A 19,804-nucleotide genomic window follows, 5' to 3' on the forward strand; every position below is an offset into this window, starting at 1 on the left:
ACCAAGGAAGAGAAACCAAGGAGCTATGTGAGGCAATAGCTGCTGCCTAGGGAGCTGCTGCTCCCTAATTCTTCATATTGCTCTAGTCACAGAGTGATCCCTTCCTCATTTACTTTACTTTCCCTTCACTTTGCTTCTCACTTCATAATGTCTAGAGAAGTACACACATTTCTCTGTTCACCCCTTACTTGCCAGTCCTCTACCTTCCCCTTGTGGTTATATATGTATGTGTGTCCTATGCATGTCAGCAACCCCACTCCAAAAAATCAGTCAACCACTTAATAAAAGTTATGGAGTTCTAAGTACTTCTTGAATGCTTAGGTGTTCTTCTCTCCCCTTTTGCCATTTCTGAAAAACCCTACTCTTTGTAGCAGGTTGCATGAACGACTGTTTATTCTTAACATTAATATTTGGGGATAACAAATCAAGGCAATTACTCCCATTTTGAGGATGGAGAACTTGAGTACAAAAAAATGAAGGTGGTGACCATCCTTGTAAAATAGGTCAGGTAAAAAATCTGAATGAACGGACAGACCTCTGGACACATAACACTGAGGATGGTTAATTTTCTCTAGTGCATATGACAAATATTTGACAACAAATTTTAGGCTTGATTTCCCCTGATAAACATTAAAGAAAAGTCTCCTATGTGAAATCTTCCATACCAACATGTAAACATATAATCTAGAAACTAATTCCACTGTTAGGTACAAAAACATACTACGTCGTTGAGAACATCGTGGAACAAAAGGAGTCAAATTGACAAGGAACACAGCAGACTCATCATATATGCTCGTGTTTATAAGGGTTAAAAATGGAGCCCTTGGGCTATTTCCTTTCTCATCTTTTTGCAGGTGGTTGTACTGTAGTTATGATCACTGTACCTCTCTTGTGTGAGAAATATATCTGCTGATACACACAGAGATCTTGCAAGGTCCTAAAAGCAGACTTCAGCTGTATCTCTAATGGTGCAGAGGAACTAGAAGGAAACAGCTAAGAATTTCTTTGACTATGTAGAGGATCATGTGTAATGTTTGATGACTGCATAAGAAAATATTTGACATCTATCTCATACAAGTAACAGTAGCTGTTAAATCTATGCAGTATCAACTATACAATCACAACTCATTACCTTTCTCATTATCTATTCAATGTTAATTCTAAGAATAAAGCATCATATTTGCATAAGAATATTATCTCAGTTACTCAACATTGTTTTTAAAGGTAGACTTGGAAGTTAAATAGTGATATTTTTAAAACAGTACAATGAATATTGCATAAAACAGTCACACAGCAGAGAGCCAAGTGAGATAATGCATGTACAGTATTTTTCTGTCTCTAATAAATGATATTTACAAGCATATCTGATCAGGCTTCTATATTCCTTGAATGATAGAATTGTGCAGTAGATCCCTGAACATCTTGACCTGTCTTTTATGATCCATTCTTTTAGTCAAGTAATGTGGCATGGATCTCATTGCTTTTATCCCCAAATATTCTCACATAGCACTTTCCTTTTAAAATCCTCTTAAGTTGTATCACACGCACACACAAAAAAATAAAAACAGAACCAAACCAAACAAAAAAAAACCAAACAAACAAGGAAAAAAAAAACCAAAACAGTCTTTCAAAATTAACTCTGAGACAGAATGGTCTGCTGGGTTTGCATGGGAAAAACCTTGTCATTGCAGGACTCTTCTACTGTTAATCTAATCTTTCTAATGAATTGATCCTTCCATTCCCCCCCAAAAAAAGCTGCTGAAGGAAAGATGAAAGGTACTCTATAATGGAAGACCTACTGCCATCTTACATCAGAAATTAAGAATCGCAGTTTTGAACAAGATAGCAGCTGTTCCCTGCATACAAGATGTAAAATATATAATATACATTATATATTAATAAACACACAGCATAGAAACAAGTTTATATGTGTATTATTCTCATAATGTCCTTCATGTTCAAGCAATTAGTTAATATATTTTCTTTTCTATTCTGTTATACTAAAGAATATAAATATTCTGTATCTAAACTTACTGTCAGAGCCAACTTTTCCCAGCTGGTTAAGAGTTTAAGGAACACTGCCAATACTTGCTGATTCAAAAAGTGTTACTCATTCTTTCTTTGTCTTCCACATTTTTTCTACTCTTTTCTCTATTTTTCTGATCCGTATTGTACAAAAGATGCAGTCTTTGCATATTTGTTCTGCAAAAAAATAGTGTTGATGGTTCTGATAATGACCAGAATATGGTTTATCTTGAAATATTCCATATTTGAGTTTTGTTACAATTAAGAAATGTGTTTTTTTCTGTCCACTCTCACATCTTCCATGTTCAAGAAAAGTGAGCTACTAAATGAAGGTTTTCTTCACTTATTTTGAATAGAAACTATCTTTATTTCCTAGAGAACCATCCAACATTTTCCATCATCTCATTTCTTTGCTCTTCACTTTTCCCAGCACTTTCTGTGTCCAAATATGCAGGTAGAGTTGTAGCAAATTGCAGTTACAAACTACAAAAGGTTAGAAGCTTCAACCCTAGGTTCCACAGTGAAGCTCAGTATTTGCAAAGTACATTATATCACTGCTATTTTTGGTGCAGCAGCAGTAAATATAGATTCCAGACCCCACTTCACAAAATACTGTGTGAATATATAGTAAAGAAAACCTTTTATTCAGAAAACTTATTAACTCAGATCAGCCTACCAGAGGTGTTAGTGGAAATAGTCTTACTGATTTTATTTACCTCCATGTTGATTTGGGCTTAATCTGTTATTTGCATTATAATGGTTGCAACTCACACACAATCTCCTGAAAATTCAGAAGACTTTTGTGAGCACCAAGACAAAACAAAACCAAAGCAGCAGAGAATATTTTCCCTGATTTTGCACAACAAATTTAAGCATGTGCATTGTCAGCCAAATCAGAAAGCAAAAGTAGCACTACCTGTGTGGCCGTGTGGTAAAACCTCAGTTTCTCTTTGACACCTGTAATAGGAGACATGAAGAAAGAAAGTGGGAATGATATCTGCAGGAGGGATGGAAGAAGACAATATGACATCTGGAGTGGCATCTAGGATACAGGGCTCAGTACTTCATGGCAAGCCCTGTGAGGACATTCAGAGAACTCATAGAATTGTTTTGGTTGAAGAAGACCTCTAATATTGTAAAGCTCAACTATTAATGAAGCATTGCCAAGTCCACCGCTAACCACTTCTCCAAGTGCCACATTCACTTGTGTTTTTGAGCACCTGCAGCAGCCAAGCAATTCTAGAAGCCACTACTGGCTCAGCAAGGGTCATCACCTACTGTGGTCAGGAGAAAGCAAAAATTAACCACTTACTGTTTGGAGCATCTACAACAACCAGTGCCTCAGTTTTGCTAGAACAGATGTTTCACTGCATCCCAACAGAGCTGACATCTGATGGCAGACTGGACATGGATTTATAAAGGATTTCGTCATCTTGTGGAAAAGTTCAGTAGATGAGAATAATTTTTTTTTCTGACACAGCCATTGAAAGTTACTATAGTTATCACATCACTGAAAAGATATTTTTTTACTTCTACACAAAATATTCTGTGTTCCATTTCTGGCTTCAGTTCTGTTAAATTCTCCTAGAGTTTTCCAAATGGAGAAGTACTATTGTATTGATAGCAGTATCAATCGTCTATGAAAAAGCTTTATTAATATTATAGTCATTTGACCTAGCCCACATATATGGCACAAAAAACCTAGGCACAAAAACTCTACACACTTTTCTGTGCTTTTTCCATCCAAATTTTAAAAAGTTAACTAGCTAGTCATTTCTTTGCTGTGAATTTTTACCTCAGGAAATTATAGAGGCATTAAATTTCTGAGTGAAGTAACAAAAGAAAAAACTCTAGGAACAATTTTCTATTCAATGACTCAAATGATTGCAATTAACAGCTTTCACATTTTCATGAGTTTAAGAAAGAATTTGACCTTCTTAACAAAGAATCAGAAACTGAGTACTCTTTCTCTTAATCACTCTCTGAAGCTGAGCTAATTTAATTCCTGGATGACGTTGATTTCTTTGCAATAGCAGAAATTTGACCTTACAGCATATAAAAATTGGTTTTCGGTATAAGTGCACTGGAGATGTTTTTATACAGTATTAATTGACGCTTATTGCAAGCTAGATGGTTGATCATTTAAAGCTGTGGTATCAGGAATGTTGTGCTTGTGGGCCTTTGTGACATGACAGCAAGTACAAAGACTATTAAAATCTCTTTGTGAAAACACACAAAAATCAATCCTCTTCCAGAAGGAGGTGCCCTCCAGCACAATCAATACAAACAGGTACAACAATATCTTATGGTGCTTGTCAGCTGCTTTAAACCTTTTTGCTCAGCAGAGCTCACAAAGTGCTGCTGCGTTTCATCACTGCTGGATTGTGCCAAATGAAGATGTATTTCTAAATGAGTTGCAGGGGCAAATGCTACCATTATTTACCCCTGTGCAGATGTCTTTAAATTGGGCAAGGTTGTACAAGACTGATCTCAACTTAGATTTCATCAACTAGAGTTAAAGAAGACGAATTTGTTTACTGCCTTGAGACTTTTCTTTCCTCTACTTTAGTTATATTACTGGTTCTTGATGGAAATTTTTGCTCTACATTTTGATTCTTGCATGCTGGAGAGGCAAGAACACCAAAGGAATCTGAGTCATGACAATCTACATGTTCTTTCACCTTCCTTATATTATTAATCAATTATATTAACTCTAATTGCAAGCAACTCATAGAAACTAACTTCTTCAAGAGCTGTCTGCCTTGATCAGGTGCACATCTATCAACTGCTTGAACTTTGCTTTGTCTCATTGGAGTGGTTGTGCATTTTTCACACTTCTAACACATGGTTGTGAAAATCCTAGCGTTTCTGCAATGACTTTCTGTCAGCCAATTATTTTCCCTAGATCACTATAAGCCCATGGCCTGATAAGTGGAACTATTTGGTTCCTAGTCCCTATCACCTAGCTCAGTTTTATCTTCTGATACATATCCCTTGAAAATAAGCACCACAAAACCCAGCGTGATGGAGAGCTCTGGTTTAACATAATGTTGCTAAGTATTAGACACAATGAAATACACCAACAGCCCAAGACAATATACCTGCACACACATTCAGTACGAAAAGACAGTCTTGTGCAGTTAAAAATTCAACAGTATTTTCTGCTTTTGTGCTGTATTTCTTTATGCAATGAGACATCAAACACCACGACTGAAACAAAATCCCGTAAAATCTTGTCCAAACAAGCCCAGTCAAATCAAAATCCCTTTTATGGAATTTAACCTTCTGTGAGAAGAACAGAAAACTCAAGCAAATAGGCAGCTGCACAATACTGTGAATTAGTACATTAACCTTTTTAGCCTTTGGAGAACAGAGTGTAAGTTCTGGCATTAGGCACAAAAGCAAACAAATTTTGAGGTCTCATATGAGTCATGCTCATGATGTACTTTTGATAGCTCATGTTCAAAGAAAGGTCACTCTGATTTGGATAGATGGCACAATAGACCTTTAGTCCCTGATATTAGTTAATTTATTAAAAGTGACAGTGAAAAACAAAGAACCATCCTCTTTGATTAATAAATAATATGCAAATGAGACAGATCCTGGTCTGTGAGTCAGGGAATGGTAGTAAAAATGTTAGTTTTTCAGTATTGCTCCATTATTCCTTTGACAATACAAAATACCTTGGGCATAGATGGAATTGGAAGACAATAGAAAAACTTCCTGTTAAGTCCAAAGAGTAGGTGATATACAAGCACTTTGATTGATCTTTTCTCTTACTGAGATTATAAAGCCTCAAAGTCTCCAATTTTATTCTATACTTTTCTAACTGGAGCTGCTGTTATGGGTCCTGGTTAGCAGGAGATGCCTGTCCTGGCAGCAATCCTGCAGAAATCAGGGATTGGCCCTTGTTTTTCAGAAGCTGCTGGAGTCCATCTGTGCTAGCCACATTTTAAACATCAGATCCTAAGGGCACAGGAACAGGCAATTCCCAAAAGTCAGAAGTCAAGCAGATGAAGCAAAAGGCCAGCTTGGTTGAACAGGGATCTTCTCTTGGAAACAGGGTGGAAAAAGGAAGGTGTATGCCCAGTGGAAGCAAGGTCAAGTGACATGGGAAAAATAGAGAGATGCTGCTTTCTACTCTAGGGAGAAAATTCATGTAGCCAAAGCCCAGATGGAGTTCAAGATGGCCAGAAATGTGGAGGACAATAAAAAGAACTTTTTCAAATATACTGCTGGCAACAGGTGGTGTAAAAATAACATCATCCCATTACAGGATGAGGATGGTCACCTCAAAAACAGGAACAGGGGCAAGGCAGAGATGTGTAATGCTTTCTTTGTGCTTGAAGTTGATCTGTCCATGTTTCAGCAAGGAAGATCTATTTAATACTGCATAATATTCTTCTATAGACTTACACTGGTCTTATTTTAGTGGAAAATGCTAGAACAGTTCATACTCTAAGACAATATTGTCTATAGTCTACAATATTGTAGATACTTGCCTTTTGTAATGTTTTTCTGCCACAGTAATCTCAGTACTGTCTGAATACATCATTATGTCTGCCTTAGTTTCCTGAAAATGGTATTTTCACAATGAAAGAGTATGAAACACAGAAGAAGAACCTAAGCAAATGGAAATACATGGGATAAAAAGTAAAAATAATTTTTCTCATCTGAAGAGAAAAAGCAGATTGCAGTGTTCTGGTGCTGACAGAGATACAAAACAAAAATAAATAATAGTCTATTGCTGCTAAAAAACAGATGAAGAAAAACTCATGGATTTGCATGTAGAAGATAGAAAACAACTGGATGCCAAATCCCAGTTCTTTACTTTTTCATCTGCATTTTCATTTGTGCTGATTGGTTTGACCTTGCTCAATTCACACCCTCTACACAAGAATAAATGTATAAAGCAGGGGCAGAGGCAGAATGAATCAGTCTTCTCAATGCAGGCAAACACAAAAAATCCAATAAGGCATAGAAGATTAGCTTCATCCATATGAAAATGAGGGGGACTAGGGAAATCATGGGCCCAGTCCTACTGAATTCAATAGACTTCTGAGTTCCTGTTTTAACTAAGTTGTACAGAAAAAGTCATAGAACTATTGGAAATGCTGGAGAATTTACCAAACCGTTGAGTTTGGCTCCGCTGCCAGAAAATATTGACAAAAACTGATACTTCTGACTGTGTTTGGCCTTTGAACTCTGTCCCTTCACAGTTCTGCATTTCACCTGTGCAGACATCACTTGCATGTAAAAAAAAAAGCAGAGGAACCTGAAGTCTGTAGGCCTCAAGGCAGACTCAGAGGAAACACCTGAAATGTGTACACTGAAACATTGTGATTAATATTCTTCTCTTTAACTTATTTTGACAGAGCTGGTTATGTTTGCAATCCTAAACTCTCTGCTACCAGCTGTAATTATTATACTTAACCTTCAGATCACTCATTATTATTCTTTTTCTTGAAGTCTTGTGAAGACATTCCATTTTATGGTTCTCAGTGGAAGGAGAATTTTTTTCTATTGTTACGAAGAAACTTGCAAAAAAGAAATGGACTGTCTTATGCTAGTAATGGAAATCTGTTACATGTTTTTCCTCTCACAACTGCTAATTTCCACAGTTATTTTGAAACTAGACAAAGGAAAACCAAAAAGCTTTATATTTTTAAACTTTGAATAAATATCAGTGCAGTCCTTCCTATAGTCTTTTCTTAGAGATCTGACTATATTTCAAGGTCTGAGTATATTTTAAGTCCTCCTTGATCCACTTCCATATCTTTTCTGCCCATTTCACCAAAAATTGGCCTGCATGCTTCCTTGCCAGGGCAATTAGACTGGCTACTTTCATAGACATTTATTAGAAGATTTTATGTATTGGTAAGAATTTAGTGCAGCTTTTTTGGCTTAATTCTGACAGACCAGAATAAATGCCTTATGGGGATCACACTAAGTTGTATCTTACAGCTTCAGGATGGCAGAATCATTAATGACATTACTTAATAGAAGCACTTATATATTAATAATGTATACACTAATTACATGGCTATTATATAAAGTGCCTATAGAGTCTATGTACATGAATAGTATCCATGCAGTAAATCACAAAGCTATATGTCAACTGTAATTATCCATTCATTTTTAACTTCATTTTTCCTGCTCCATTGGGCAATGTCACGTTCCAGCAATCTGGAAAAGTTAATCTTCCTTTCTTTTCCTTTCTGACAAAGTTTTTTTTTTCTCTTTTCTCACAAAATCTGAAGTTTAGGAAAAATAGGAACCACCAATTTCTATCTTATAAAAGTCTGAAATAAATGACAACTTTTGTTGAAAGAAACAGTTTGAGCACACAAATATTAGCCAACACATCTGTGCTACTTCTCTAAGATGCTCTCTTTTGACCTCACTTTCAAATTCTTTGTCAGGTCTTCAGATTTTCCATCACAGTCATTGACTTTATAAGCAGAAAAATGAAGAAACCTGTGCCACTATTTAAAATTTTCTAAACACTTGAAGAATAGTTTTCTCTTTTTCTTTCTTCTTTTTTTTTTTTTTTTAAGTATATGAGGTTTCAGGGGAAAAATTGCTTGGGATTGCTGCAATAAAAGCATTTTTTATTTGGACAGGGCAAAAGCTGTAAAATATACTTCTGCCTCCAGAAACAAACAGCATGGAAATAACAAGCAGCTCGGGCACAGTAATACAACTCCTTCATATTCATGTCAATAAAAAAACCCTACACCATATTGTTCTATGATTATTCTATAATTATGACATAGCAACAACTGTATTCAGTAGAGTGGGTTACAGGCTTTAGTTTTAATCTGGATTTTACCTTTCAACAGGTATAAAGGAAGATATTAGGAATCTTGATAGCTACTGAATTTTAAAGGGGGACTTTACTTTTCCTTCAAAATCAGGGTCATGAGAAAAGGAAGCTACCCTACATTTTTCTAACCATTTAAAACCTGAGATATTGGGGAGGCTTGCTTTTCTTGGTGTCCTTTTTTGCTTATAGGCCCTTCTAAGGGCCTTTTCTTTAACAAGAATGTTACTGTCAATTAACTGATTCAATTTTTTTTCTCTTATCAATATAGAGGTTCATTTTCTTATCTGTTGATGTTTTCTTTAGTACATCTCATTGAACAATCCAGATGGGCTTTTTTTTTATAAGTAAATTTGAGACTGTTTCATGTGGTACAAAAATTAATTGGCTTGAGTTACTTACCTGTCCTAAGTGCGCAGTCCAACAGAAGCTGAACTCATCTGCTGTCCCAGAATCAAAGGTCTCTTAGCAAGCCATTCTAAACTAATTTTTGTTTCTCATGAACTATAATTTACGTCTTGCAGTTGCCAGTTTGCACCAAGACTGAAAGTTTTAATCTACTTTCCTTATGATTAATGGTTTTAGGAGTCTTCCCTTGCTCTTCTTTACTGGATACAGCTATGACAGCCTGTCCTCCTAATGTATGGAGCTACTGTCTGTCCCATTTAGGGCTTGTATGAGAATTCAGTTCACACTTGCAGTGATATTTTATACTGATACCATTTTGGGACAATGAGTCAGCAGGTCGCACTTCTCTGGCTAAATCCTCTTATATAAATTTTCAGAAATACTGACTTCCCATTATAGTTTATGCACATGGTCACCCCCAAGTAACACAAATCAGCCAAATAAAACTGCCTTTAGTCTTCCAAAAATATTACTAACTTAAGACACCACATGCACAGTATTTCCAGTTTTTTGTATTATTTTACATGAGAGATTCAGGTCTCTTTCTGTCTGTGTCCGTCATAAGCATCCCATCAAAATCCAAACTTTCTTGTCATGAGCAATCTTGGATACACACCTGCTTTCAGAGAGTCAGATGCACTGCTCTGTTGATAAAACTGATATAAATGCATGAAGTCACCTAGGGTTTTAAGGAAGAGTCCAAGTCTGATGAAATTACGATGTGTGCTGCTTAATCTTATCTCTTGAGGCTGGAACTTAGAGCATTATGGAATATGGAATTGATAAATTTAGAGGCAATATGAGAATGGAAAGACATTTATTAGCGTGTTTTTCTCTCTCTCTTTATTTTTGGAGGTTATAACTTCTTAGGTCTACTTCAACTCTTTATGTTACTATATAGCCTTAGTTTCCCATATGCACAAGTGTCCCACAGAGAGCAAATATTATGGTGAAATGTTAAGTGTTAGTGGTAGGGATATAAATGAATATTACTCACTAATTGGTCAAATTTTATTCTTGATTTTTTTTTTCATTTCTTATTTGTTGAAAGACATACAGTTCCCTGCTAAACATAAATGCAACAATATTTCTCTTCTCCCTTTAAAAATAATTCCAACCCCAATGTCAGCAGCTTTGTAATAGGCCTTTGCAATTCAGTGCCAAAAATCCAAACTACTTAAGTGAGTTGTGTTACCTCCTTTTCAGTCCAGCTAAAGGACCCAAACAAAATGCTGTACACAGAACTACCTTGTACTAATAGAAATTTGTGCTTTCATTTCAAATACTCATGTCCAGGTACATCTGAGTCATCGGTAGCCAAAGGTACATTCCTTTGCAGGTCTAGCCTTTGTGACTGCATCTGCAATATACCTGATTTTTGCTAATACAGAGAATGACTGGAAGCTTGGAGCAGCCCTTAAGACTTGTAAATGGTCGCATGGTCTTTGTGACAAGCTGGGCAGGCAGCCTGACCCTACAGATCCCAGATACTTTTGTAGAGACTCATGCTGAGCCACCATAAGCAGAGACTCCAGCACTCAGAGTCTGCCAGCATTGGTCAAGAAAGTTAATTGCAAGGATTAGAGGTGTGTATAGAGCTCCATCAGTGAGCTTTATACAAAAGTGGAATGACTTATCTACATCAGTAGAATTCAGAAGACATGTACTTTTGTTTCATTTCATGTTTTATTATTGGTCTCATGCTATGCCCCAGGTCTTGATCATTTGTATATCTTTCTGTAGAAAGAAACAAGTAAAAATGTCCTGTGTATATACTATGCTAGACAGGCATACACACTACCAAATACAGGCTTATAGTCTCTGTTAACATAAAGCTACATAGCTGATTTTGAGGAAACCCAACTGAATTATACCAACCCACAATCTGCCCCATTACCATGAAAGGTATTTTTTCTTATTTTGTGGTTGTGGGTTTTGTTGATTTTATTTAGTGTAGTGGGATGAAAAAGACATTATGTTTACAGCCTCAAACACTCTCTGCATATTCCAGTATCTTGTTTGCTCTTTTAACAACTACCAAACACCATGCAGATGATTTTACTAAATAATCATCACTCTAAAGTCAGAACTGATATTCCTGTTCTTGGAGATATGCTACCAGGGCCAAACACATCCCTAGTGCAGCTCTGAGCTTAACACATTTGGCCCACTGACCACAAAGTGCACTGGCTCCAATTGCCTTTTTTCTTGTGCTCTTATCTCAGTGTACTGACTCTGCACTTATCTTAGTCCCTTCCTTTTATCTAAAACACTGCAATCTTCCAAGTCCCCTAATGCAGTTCATGGTTTGACTCCTGTTGTTCTCATCTAATATTATCATCTCTTTCTGTGTTTTACTTTCTTTCTTCCTTTTCCTGGAGCACTCCCACAAGCACCTGGGTCTTAAAAAAATCACTGCTGTTTACAGAGTTTATTACTTTCCATCATTTCTTATGATTCTCCTGCAGCATGTCGTTCAAATAATTATCTTTGTGATTTACTGTATCGGCCATATAACCTCCTTCTTCCTGTACTAATCAGCTCTGGAATAGCTGCTTGGTAGAGCCAGATTGCCCCTGACAGACTTTTTCCCATCTCTGTGCTTCCTCACTCAAGCATTCAGGGATCGTGCTCTCTCTGGTCTCCTACATACACACAGAGCTCCTTGCCAGATCTTCCAGGGCAGACTCATTCTGGCTGGCCAGGAAACAGCCTAAACTGCAGATTTCAGCAAATGTCTCAAACTTTGAGGAGCTGGTGGCTCTTGCAAAAACTCTCTCTTTTGACTGAAAGCCACCATAGAAAGCCCTTTGCAGTACATCTGAAATACTCAGCATTCTGTACCCCAGCTTCTATTAAGTGCCACTGCAATGAAGAGCAGACTGTTCATAAAAATATTGGGTGAGTGAAGAATTGGCTTAAACTATCTTCAGGTAGATCAGCTGGGTCCTATCACTGAAGGGAGAGGAAAAGAAAATGGTGAAATCTCCTCAACTCTTTCCTTTTTAGGGCAGCAGCAAGGAAAATACTTTAGCCTCTACTGTAAATTACACAGCAAAAAGGCTATTTTGGAACCAATTCTCTACCTGAGTACTTGGAAAGTAACTGTGGAAAGTAAAACATATAGACATTCCTTCTGAAACAAAGCCAATCATAGATACTCAAAAACCACCAAACCACCTAACCCCACAAATCCAGCCAGTAGCCGTAGCTACCTCTCTAGCACACAACTAAAAGGAATTTATATGGGCATATGTGCCCACAGAGCTTTGTAAGAGCAAAGACAAAGACACAGAGTTATGGCTTACCAGATCCAAATGCTTGATTGTAATCCTGCCTCAGGGGTACCTTCCTGTAATTCATTTAGGTGGTCATTTAAAATGGACAAAATTTCAAGGTACACCAAGTATTTTTGAGCTCAGTCCAATGAAACTGTGTTATAAGGACAATACAGCAGTATTACAGACATGATACATTGCTAGAGTAAATACTACTATAGCTTTGGAGAACCTGATGTATGGATAACTTCTTGGAGTTTATTTACCCTTTTTTTTGGTGATGTGTGTTGTGGCATTTGCACCAAAAAAAAAAAGTTCTTTAGGAAAATGTCAACAAGACACTTCATAGACATTTTCAGACTATTACATAAGAAGGCACAGCTATTTCCTTCCCACAGAAATTAAATTGGTGTTCAGGGAGTAAACCAATATTTCAAGTTCCCAAAGACTGAAGCTAACTACCTACACAATCATGAAAGCTGGGAGGTAAGGGACATCAGCACTTGGCTGGTGCATTTCGGAGTCTCAGACACACAGATATGGGTAATCCTGCAGTTTTAAGGTGATACTGCCCCTAGTTTTCCATCCTGCTGCTCTGCCAGAGATTACTGCTGTCATAGCAGAAGAAACATAAGACAGTGCACTGTAGTTCCCTCTTCTGTAAGAGCACAGGGAGGGCAGGGCTCAGTGCTGTACTGCAGATGCTCCAGTTCTCAGCCTGGTATCTTAGCAAAATGCAGTGGACTTTGAACTGGGGTTTCTGAGGCAGAGGCACCTGCTCTCAGCTGCTGCCTCCTTTCCAAGCAGAGTAGCCTCTAAAAAAACCAACCAAAAAAAACCAAAAAACAAAACAAAAAAAAAATCAAAACAAAATTAAAAACCAAACCAAACCAAACAAACAAAAAACTCAAACACACAACAGAAAAATCCTCAGATAAGCAGAGAACTGAGAAATTAATTTCCTAGGCTCTTATTGCTAGATCCTAGGCTCTCAAGTTAGTGGAATTTTAAAGTGATGATTCTTAGAGTATAAGATACCATATTAATTAAGACTCCCAAAAAATCTTTGAAGGAGACTATTTGGAAAAGTACTATTAATGTGAGCACTGAATAGGGCTGTTTATGGGTGCTATTACCTGTAATACATGAACTGAAGCTAATGCTCTTCAGAGGAGAAAGTAGAGCCATTAACAACTCAAAGATTTCCTCATAATACCTTTTGTACACATTGATCTGTTTCCTGCTATTAAAAACCAACCAAACAAAAAAAGCCACAAAGAAGGCAAAAATATTTAATAGATTATATTGTCCTGTGAAGATGGACTTGAAGCCCAACCTAGTCAGATGTCAAGGGCAATAAAATTTGAAGCATTAATCCCTGGGGAATAGGCCCAGGTAGCAGAGAATCCCAAAGATGAAAAGGCTCTGAGCAAAGGGCTCTTTGCAGGGAATTTCTGGAGAAAATAAATTTATGTATCCCAGTTTCCCCTAGTAACCTCACCAGACCACTGTCAGCAGAGCAAGCAGATGAAATTTGCTCTTTCAGTGAATGTAAACGTTTGTCCTGTCGTTGGTGCATAAGAAAGACTGGTGTTAACTTGGAGAGAAAAGGGCAGGCTCTTTGACATGGAAGTCATATCCCTAAAGGGAAATCTGTCCAATTGTCCTAAACTTGCAATGTTAACTCTCGCAAATGGATTCTGAGGGAATCTGCCAAGTCCTTCACTAACTTCACCTGTGTTCCACTATTGGTGCAAGTAATATGTGATGGCACATGAAACCTGAGCCCCTTCAGCTGTTCCACAGTGCTGAATCTTCCAGGGATGCCTCCCGACTTTGCTTCACAGCAGCTCTACCCTGTCTGCCCAGCGCAGAGACAGAAGAGCAAACAGAGACAAGCTCATTCTATTACAGCTCCTATGAAAAACAGGTGAAAGCTGCCTACTCCCTGCATTTGTGGTACAGCCTGAAAACAAAACTAAAATACCCCCAAACCAATCAAATGAAAATTGAGCCCCCTTACCCCAACCCAAACATCCCATATTCAAATCCAGTAGGGTATTTAAATGCCCGCTGAAAATATGTAAGTGTTCTTAGTAGGAATCAATCCGAAAATATACATAGACCATCCTCCTTCCTTCTGTCAGTCAAATGCAATGACTGTATCTGTACTGTACAATGTACTGTTTTGGTGTCTGACTCATGGCTATAATTCATATACATATATATATATATTTGAATTGTACATACTCCTCACCTCACCTTTTATTTCTCCTGTTCTCTTTTTCCTTTTTCTTTTTTTGTTACACTTTGAGCAGGGGCCTCTCCAATTCAAATGGTTAGGAATCCAATACACAACAATCTTGCAGAAATCAGCTGCCAGATTTATTATTCTACCTGAAAACCCCCAAACAAAACAAAACAAAAAAAACCCCAATCCCAAACAAACAAAAAAGTGGAATAAAAATAGACTTTAAATAAACCTCTTAGGTACATTTTAAAAAAAGGTTAATCAGTTCAGTGAAAGACTTTTTTGTCTTCTGCTGAGAGATCATGTAATGTTGGTCTGACTGCTTGTTTTGTTCAGTGAGTCACTACCGTATACAGATATAAATATATTTTTTTTCTTCTTAAATATTACACATTCGATGCAACTTTTAAATCTTTTTTTTTTTCCTTTTTTTGTCCAACCCCTTTCCCCAATACCCACATCCTGCCACAGGCAAGAGGCGCTCTGTGCTGACATTAAAGAACCAAAACCAATCCAAGGACTTTTCATCAAAGCATGTTTCATTTGAACCTTATTTCAATGGAAACCACATTTTTTTAAAACAATATTACTCAACATTTTCCCTTTCCTTTTCGCTAGTTTTGCAATTTTAGACTTTTTTTTCTTAGTTGATCACCAAGTATTTAAGTGCCATTGAGACCTACGGATGACAGGTGGCATATTAAGGCATATATCATAAAATATGTTGTCTCATGGATCTAGGTAAATTAAATACCTACCCAAATGCTTTTTATGCACCTGTGGTTTCTAGTGACCACTAGTTCTTTACTTTTGATTAAATGTGTATTAAAATATTCATAACTTAAGTAGTGTCTTAACTGACAAAGGATGGAAGATTAACCCACCACCTAGGACTGTCTTTGAAATCCATCCATTATGATGAAAATAAGTCTTGGGTTTTTTTATGGTTATGTATTTATTTTTCTCCCACTTCTTGACAATCTAGGAAAATGAAGTACTTCATATAGCAACTATTTAAATTTCACTGGGCAAAATGAAATCCAATTCTTACCTCCCTCTCCGCCCCCTTCAAACCAGGAATTATTGTATTTCAAAAAAGGTGCTCATAAATATTTTAAACTTCTGGGGTTTTTCCGCTTTTTGTTTTTGTTTTACATACAGAATAGCACGTGGTTTGTGTTCAAGGTAACCCCTCTCAAAAAATAAAACAGTATGAAAAAAAATAAGAAAACAACCAAAAAACCCCTCAGAATTTAAATTGTCTTCCGAGCATATCTGATCACATTTACATTTAGTGTCCAAAACAAGTTGATTGGTAACACCAGTGCCAGCACTACAACGTCATACAGCAACTTCATGGTATTCTTTGACAGTTCATCTCTGTTCCACTGAAAATTACAAAAGGTTCTGCAGAGCTTTCCTTAGCAAGCTGAAGCTTACTAGTCATTTGTGGATGCGCATAAAAGCTGCTTATAGCACAGCTATGGCATAAGCTATTTTCTAAGCAATAAATGGTTCAAGTCATCTATTTTGTCCTGAAATGCTACCTGTAGTTACAGCATTGCTTATAAATGGTCATAGTAAATTCAGCATCAAAGAGAATATTACAGAAAAAGACAGCAGCAGAAGCATTAGCATTATCTAGTATTTATATATGTTATCAACATAACACAGCAGTAAAAGGTTTAAATGCATATTAATGGGTACCGTGTCTAAAAATTACTAAAGTACCTATTTAGTGTATTGGATATTTTTCTCAAGGAGTGCTTGCTGTGTCTAAACAGCATAATTAGATATGTGACTTAGTACAGTTAATTCCTATTGATTAAATAACTTATTTATGTACCAAAGGAAATGGAAGGATACAAAATGTTTTCTCCCTCCTGATCATGATCCTGTATTTAATGCTGACATGATCATCAGAAAGCCTACTCCATGTAATTACTACCCTCAAATGGATCTTGAAATATCAACGCCATAGCACATGGGCCATATATGTATATCAATGTGGCACTGGATACAGCATGCAGCTTGCAGTCTGAAGTCAGGGATTTCACTGCTTGGTCACTGTACTTATGGCCAGTCTGTCATTAAATAGGATTTTTTTTTTGAGGTCATACACAAAGAAACAAAAACAAAAATAAACAAAAACAAAAAAGAAACAAAAAGTCACCTTAGGAAAATTATCTGGTTGTTCTCAGGGGCAAGGTACAAGTTCTGCCACTGGAAACTTCTAAATTAAATGCTCTGGTGTATGCTTTGCTTCTCTTTTATAACTGCAGAAAGACAATTAAGAATGGCAAGAAACAAATGCCCTAGGCATGCTGTACTGATACCATCATCAAAAGTGGTTATTTTGCACAATGAGAATTAACTGTACTACGGATACCCAGAGAAAATGTACAATATCTTATGCTGATATGAAACAAAACAGACATGATATAGCTTTGTTTTTGTACTTAAAACCTGTATGTTCCCTTCCCAAACTTAAGTAAAAAGCAAACCCACCCTTTTCCTCCTTTTACACAGAATAACATTTAGGTTCCAACCCTCCCCTTTCAAATAAAGTGCGCTGTCCATGGCAGACCATAGGAGTAATGCAACAGGAAAAGCCCCTTTTAGTGTACTATTTAAAAAACAAACTGAAGTCGATTCAGCTCTCCTCTGGGTCTTGGGCAAGAGGAGACGCTTAAGGGAGGGAGAAACACCCCTTCAGTGTCACTGTTGTTAATAGACATAGCCTTCATTATAGGGGTGGGTGTTGCAGCAGCCTCCATCCTGCATGTAGACCATGCTCTCATCAAAGTGGGACAGAGGCACAGTGTCCTCCTCATTGATGTGGCGCTCCATGTCAGTCTTCAGTAAGGGGCGCTGGTTGTCGGGAAAAGCCATGGAGAAAAGCGCTTCAGGGTCACAAACAAACTTGTAGACGTATCTCTCTCCAGCCACCTTAGGACAACAGAAGGGGAAACAAAAGGTGCAGCATTAAGGCCTCCTGTTTTGCCGCTCCAAGTTCAACAGTCTTGTAAAGAACTCACCTTTGTTACACAATTAATAACATGACAGCAGAACTGGCAAAGCAGTGACCTAGCAAAGACAAGTGGAACCTGCCAAAGCAGACTGTGCAGAATGCTCTTGATTTTGCCACACGTGACATCCTGTTGGAAGACGAACTAAGTATTCTACTTCTAAACATTTATTTGCGATCGTTTCCTATACTTAACCACAAATGGAACTGTTCTTATTGGAAAATGTAAACAAATTGTCACTACAGCGGCAAAATAAAATTGCACACTCTGTGTGCGAAGTGGAAAAAAGGATCACATTGCACAACAAAGATCTGGATTTCACTTTACACAGATTGATTCATACTTATGTATAAAAGCACTTTAGTTATAGTGCATGCTGATTGCACAGGGGAAGCGTAAGCAAATACGTAGGCTAATATGTACTTAGCAATTGCTCATGCAAAGCTGGGACATTTGGATTTGCTTATGGAGGGGCAAAGATCCTACAGTTTTCCCTTAATCAGAAACAGCCTTAAATGTCTATGCTTCAATTTCCTAAAAGCTAGAGAATGATAAAAACAACACAAAATTGCTGTCTTATTACACACAGCAAACAGAAATCAATAAGGTGTCTTCTCAAGTACTTTATTTTAAAAACTATGCTTAAAAACATGCATTCGATTGCATGTTTTTGCATGCTCACAGTTTATTAAAATGATTTTAAAATAAAAATCCCATTGTCTGCTTTATGCAACTCTAGCTACCATAGCAATGAAGTAAGCTAGTGAAGACAGAAAAAGTGTTGCAAATTTAACAACTCTCTTCCTATAGGTGCAAAATAGTTTGAAGCACCTCTTTAATCCATCATCTTATTTATTCTACAAATAGAATTTGGTAGGGACTGTATCTGCAGCAGAATTTTAAAAATCAAATTAATGTCAGCAAATTTGATAGACTAGAAGTTGCATTCAGAATCAGGCTTTTGCATAACCAACTATCATTGTTGATTTAAAAAATATAAAAGGAGGGAAAATATGCATACAAACTTTGCCATAAAGAAACCTGCTTTGCATCTACAACCCTCAGTAGTTTTTAACGTACACAAACTGGCCAGATAGAATGATCCCAGGACAAAACTGAAACACTGCTATGTCAGAAAAATAAGCATACAAGCTAGCTTTCAAAATGTGTTAAACACATTCCTGTAGATAATAAAGTAGTCGTTTAGAATGTAGCAAGCTAGCCGTCAAAAGTACTTGTAAACTTTCCACGTTAAATGGATGTGTGGGTTGGGGCAGCATTATCAGCCTTCTGGTATTTCTATCCCCACCTTTTTAACTTGCTTCACCCTGCCTTATTTTTTTTCCTGCCCTAGCTGCCTTTGAAGTGTGCTGGCAGCACAGCTGCCTATGCTGCTGAGCTGTAACCTGCAACAAGGAACTTCCCTGCCTGAAGCACCGGTCAGCAAAACCAAGCACTTCTGCTTCTCCCTGATCAGACCCAGTGTCCAATCCACTTTACAAAGACCCAGCGCACAATTACATCACACAGAAAAATTAATGAGGTGCTGAGCTACTGAAGAACTGTAAGCAAATACTAACCCAGATTGTTGTCCAAAGTTGACTACTTGTAGTGAAAAAAGAGTGCACTACAACAATCCCATAATCTAAGAAAGAGAACTTGTAAAACTTCACAAAATCTATTGGAGAAGTTGCCCAGTAGCTTGAGCTGAGAGCATGGTTTCCATTCATGGAATTGGCATATGACAAGTTTAAACGTGTTCATTATCACTGGTCACAAGACCAATGTGAAAAGACATGGAATAAGTTTTGCAGTCCAAGGTATTTATTATGATATTTGATAACCCATGGCAATTTTGCAGATACAGCAGACTGGTCTCTCCTATTGATTTCTCAACCTACATGGTACTACACACAAGATTTAAAAATCAGCAAGCCACAGTAGGAGGATGGATTGAATACTGTCAGCAAGACTAGCCTGTAATACATTG

General features: G+C 37.2%; 1 protein-coding gene across 7 annotated transcripts in view; it reads right to left on the minus strand.

Annotated features, from left to right (window-relative positions):
• Positions 1 to 17,512: 17,512 nt before the first annotated feature.
• ETV1 (ETS variant transcription factor 1) overlaps positions 17,513 to 19,804 on the minus strand; it is a 62,978-nt gene continuing 60,686 nt past the window's right edge. For all 7 annotated transcript variants that reach the window (XM_062495309.1, XM_062495317.1, XM_062495326.1 and 4 more), the window contains one exon: positions 17,513 to 17,734. In XM_062495309.1, the coding sequence (XP_062351293.1) occupies positions 17,513 to 17,734 (222 nt within the window). The remainder of the gene's footprint in view (positions 17,735 to 19,804) is intronic.

Source organism: Cinclus cinclus, chromosome 1 (genome assembly GCF_963662255.1).
Source record: "Cinclus cinclus chromosome 1, bCinCin1.1, whole genome shotgun sequence".
Classification (NCBI taxonomy): Eukaryota; Metazoa; Chordata; class Aves; order Passeriformes; family Cinclidae; genus Cinclus; species Cinclus cinclus.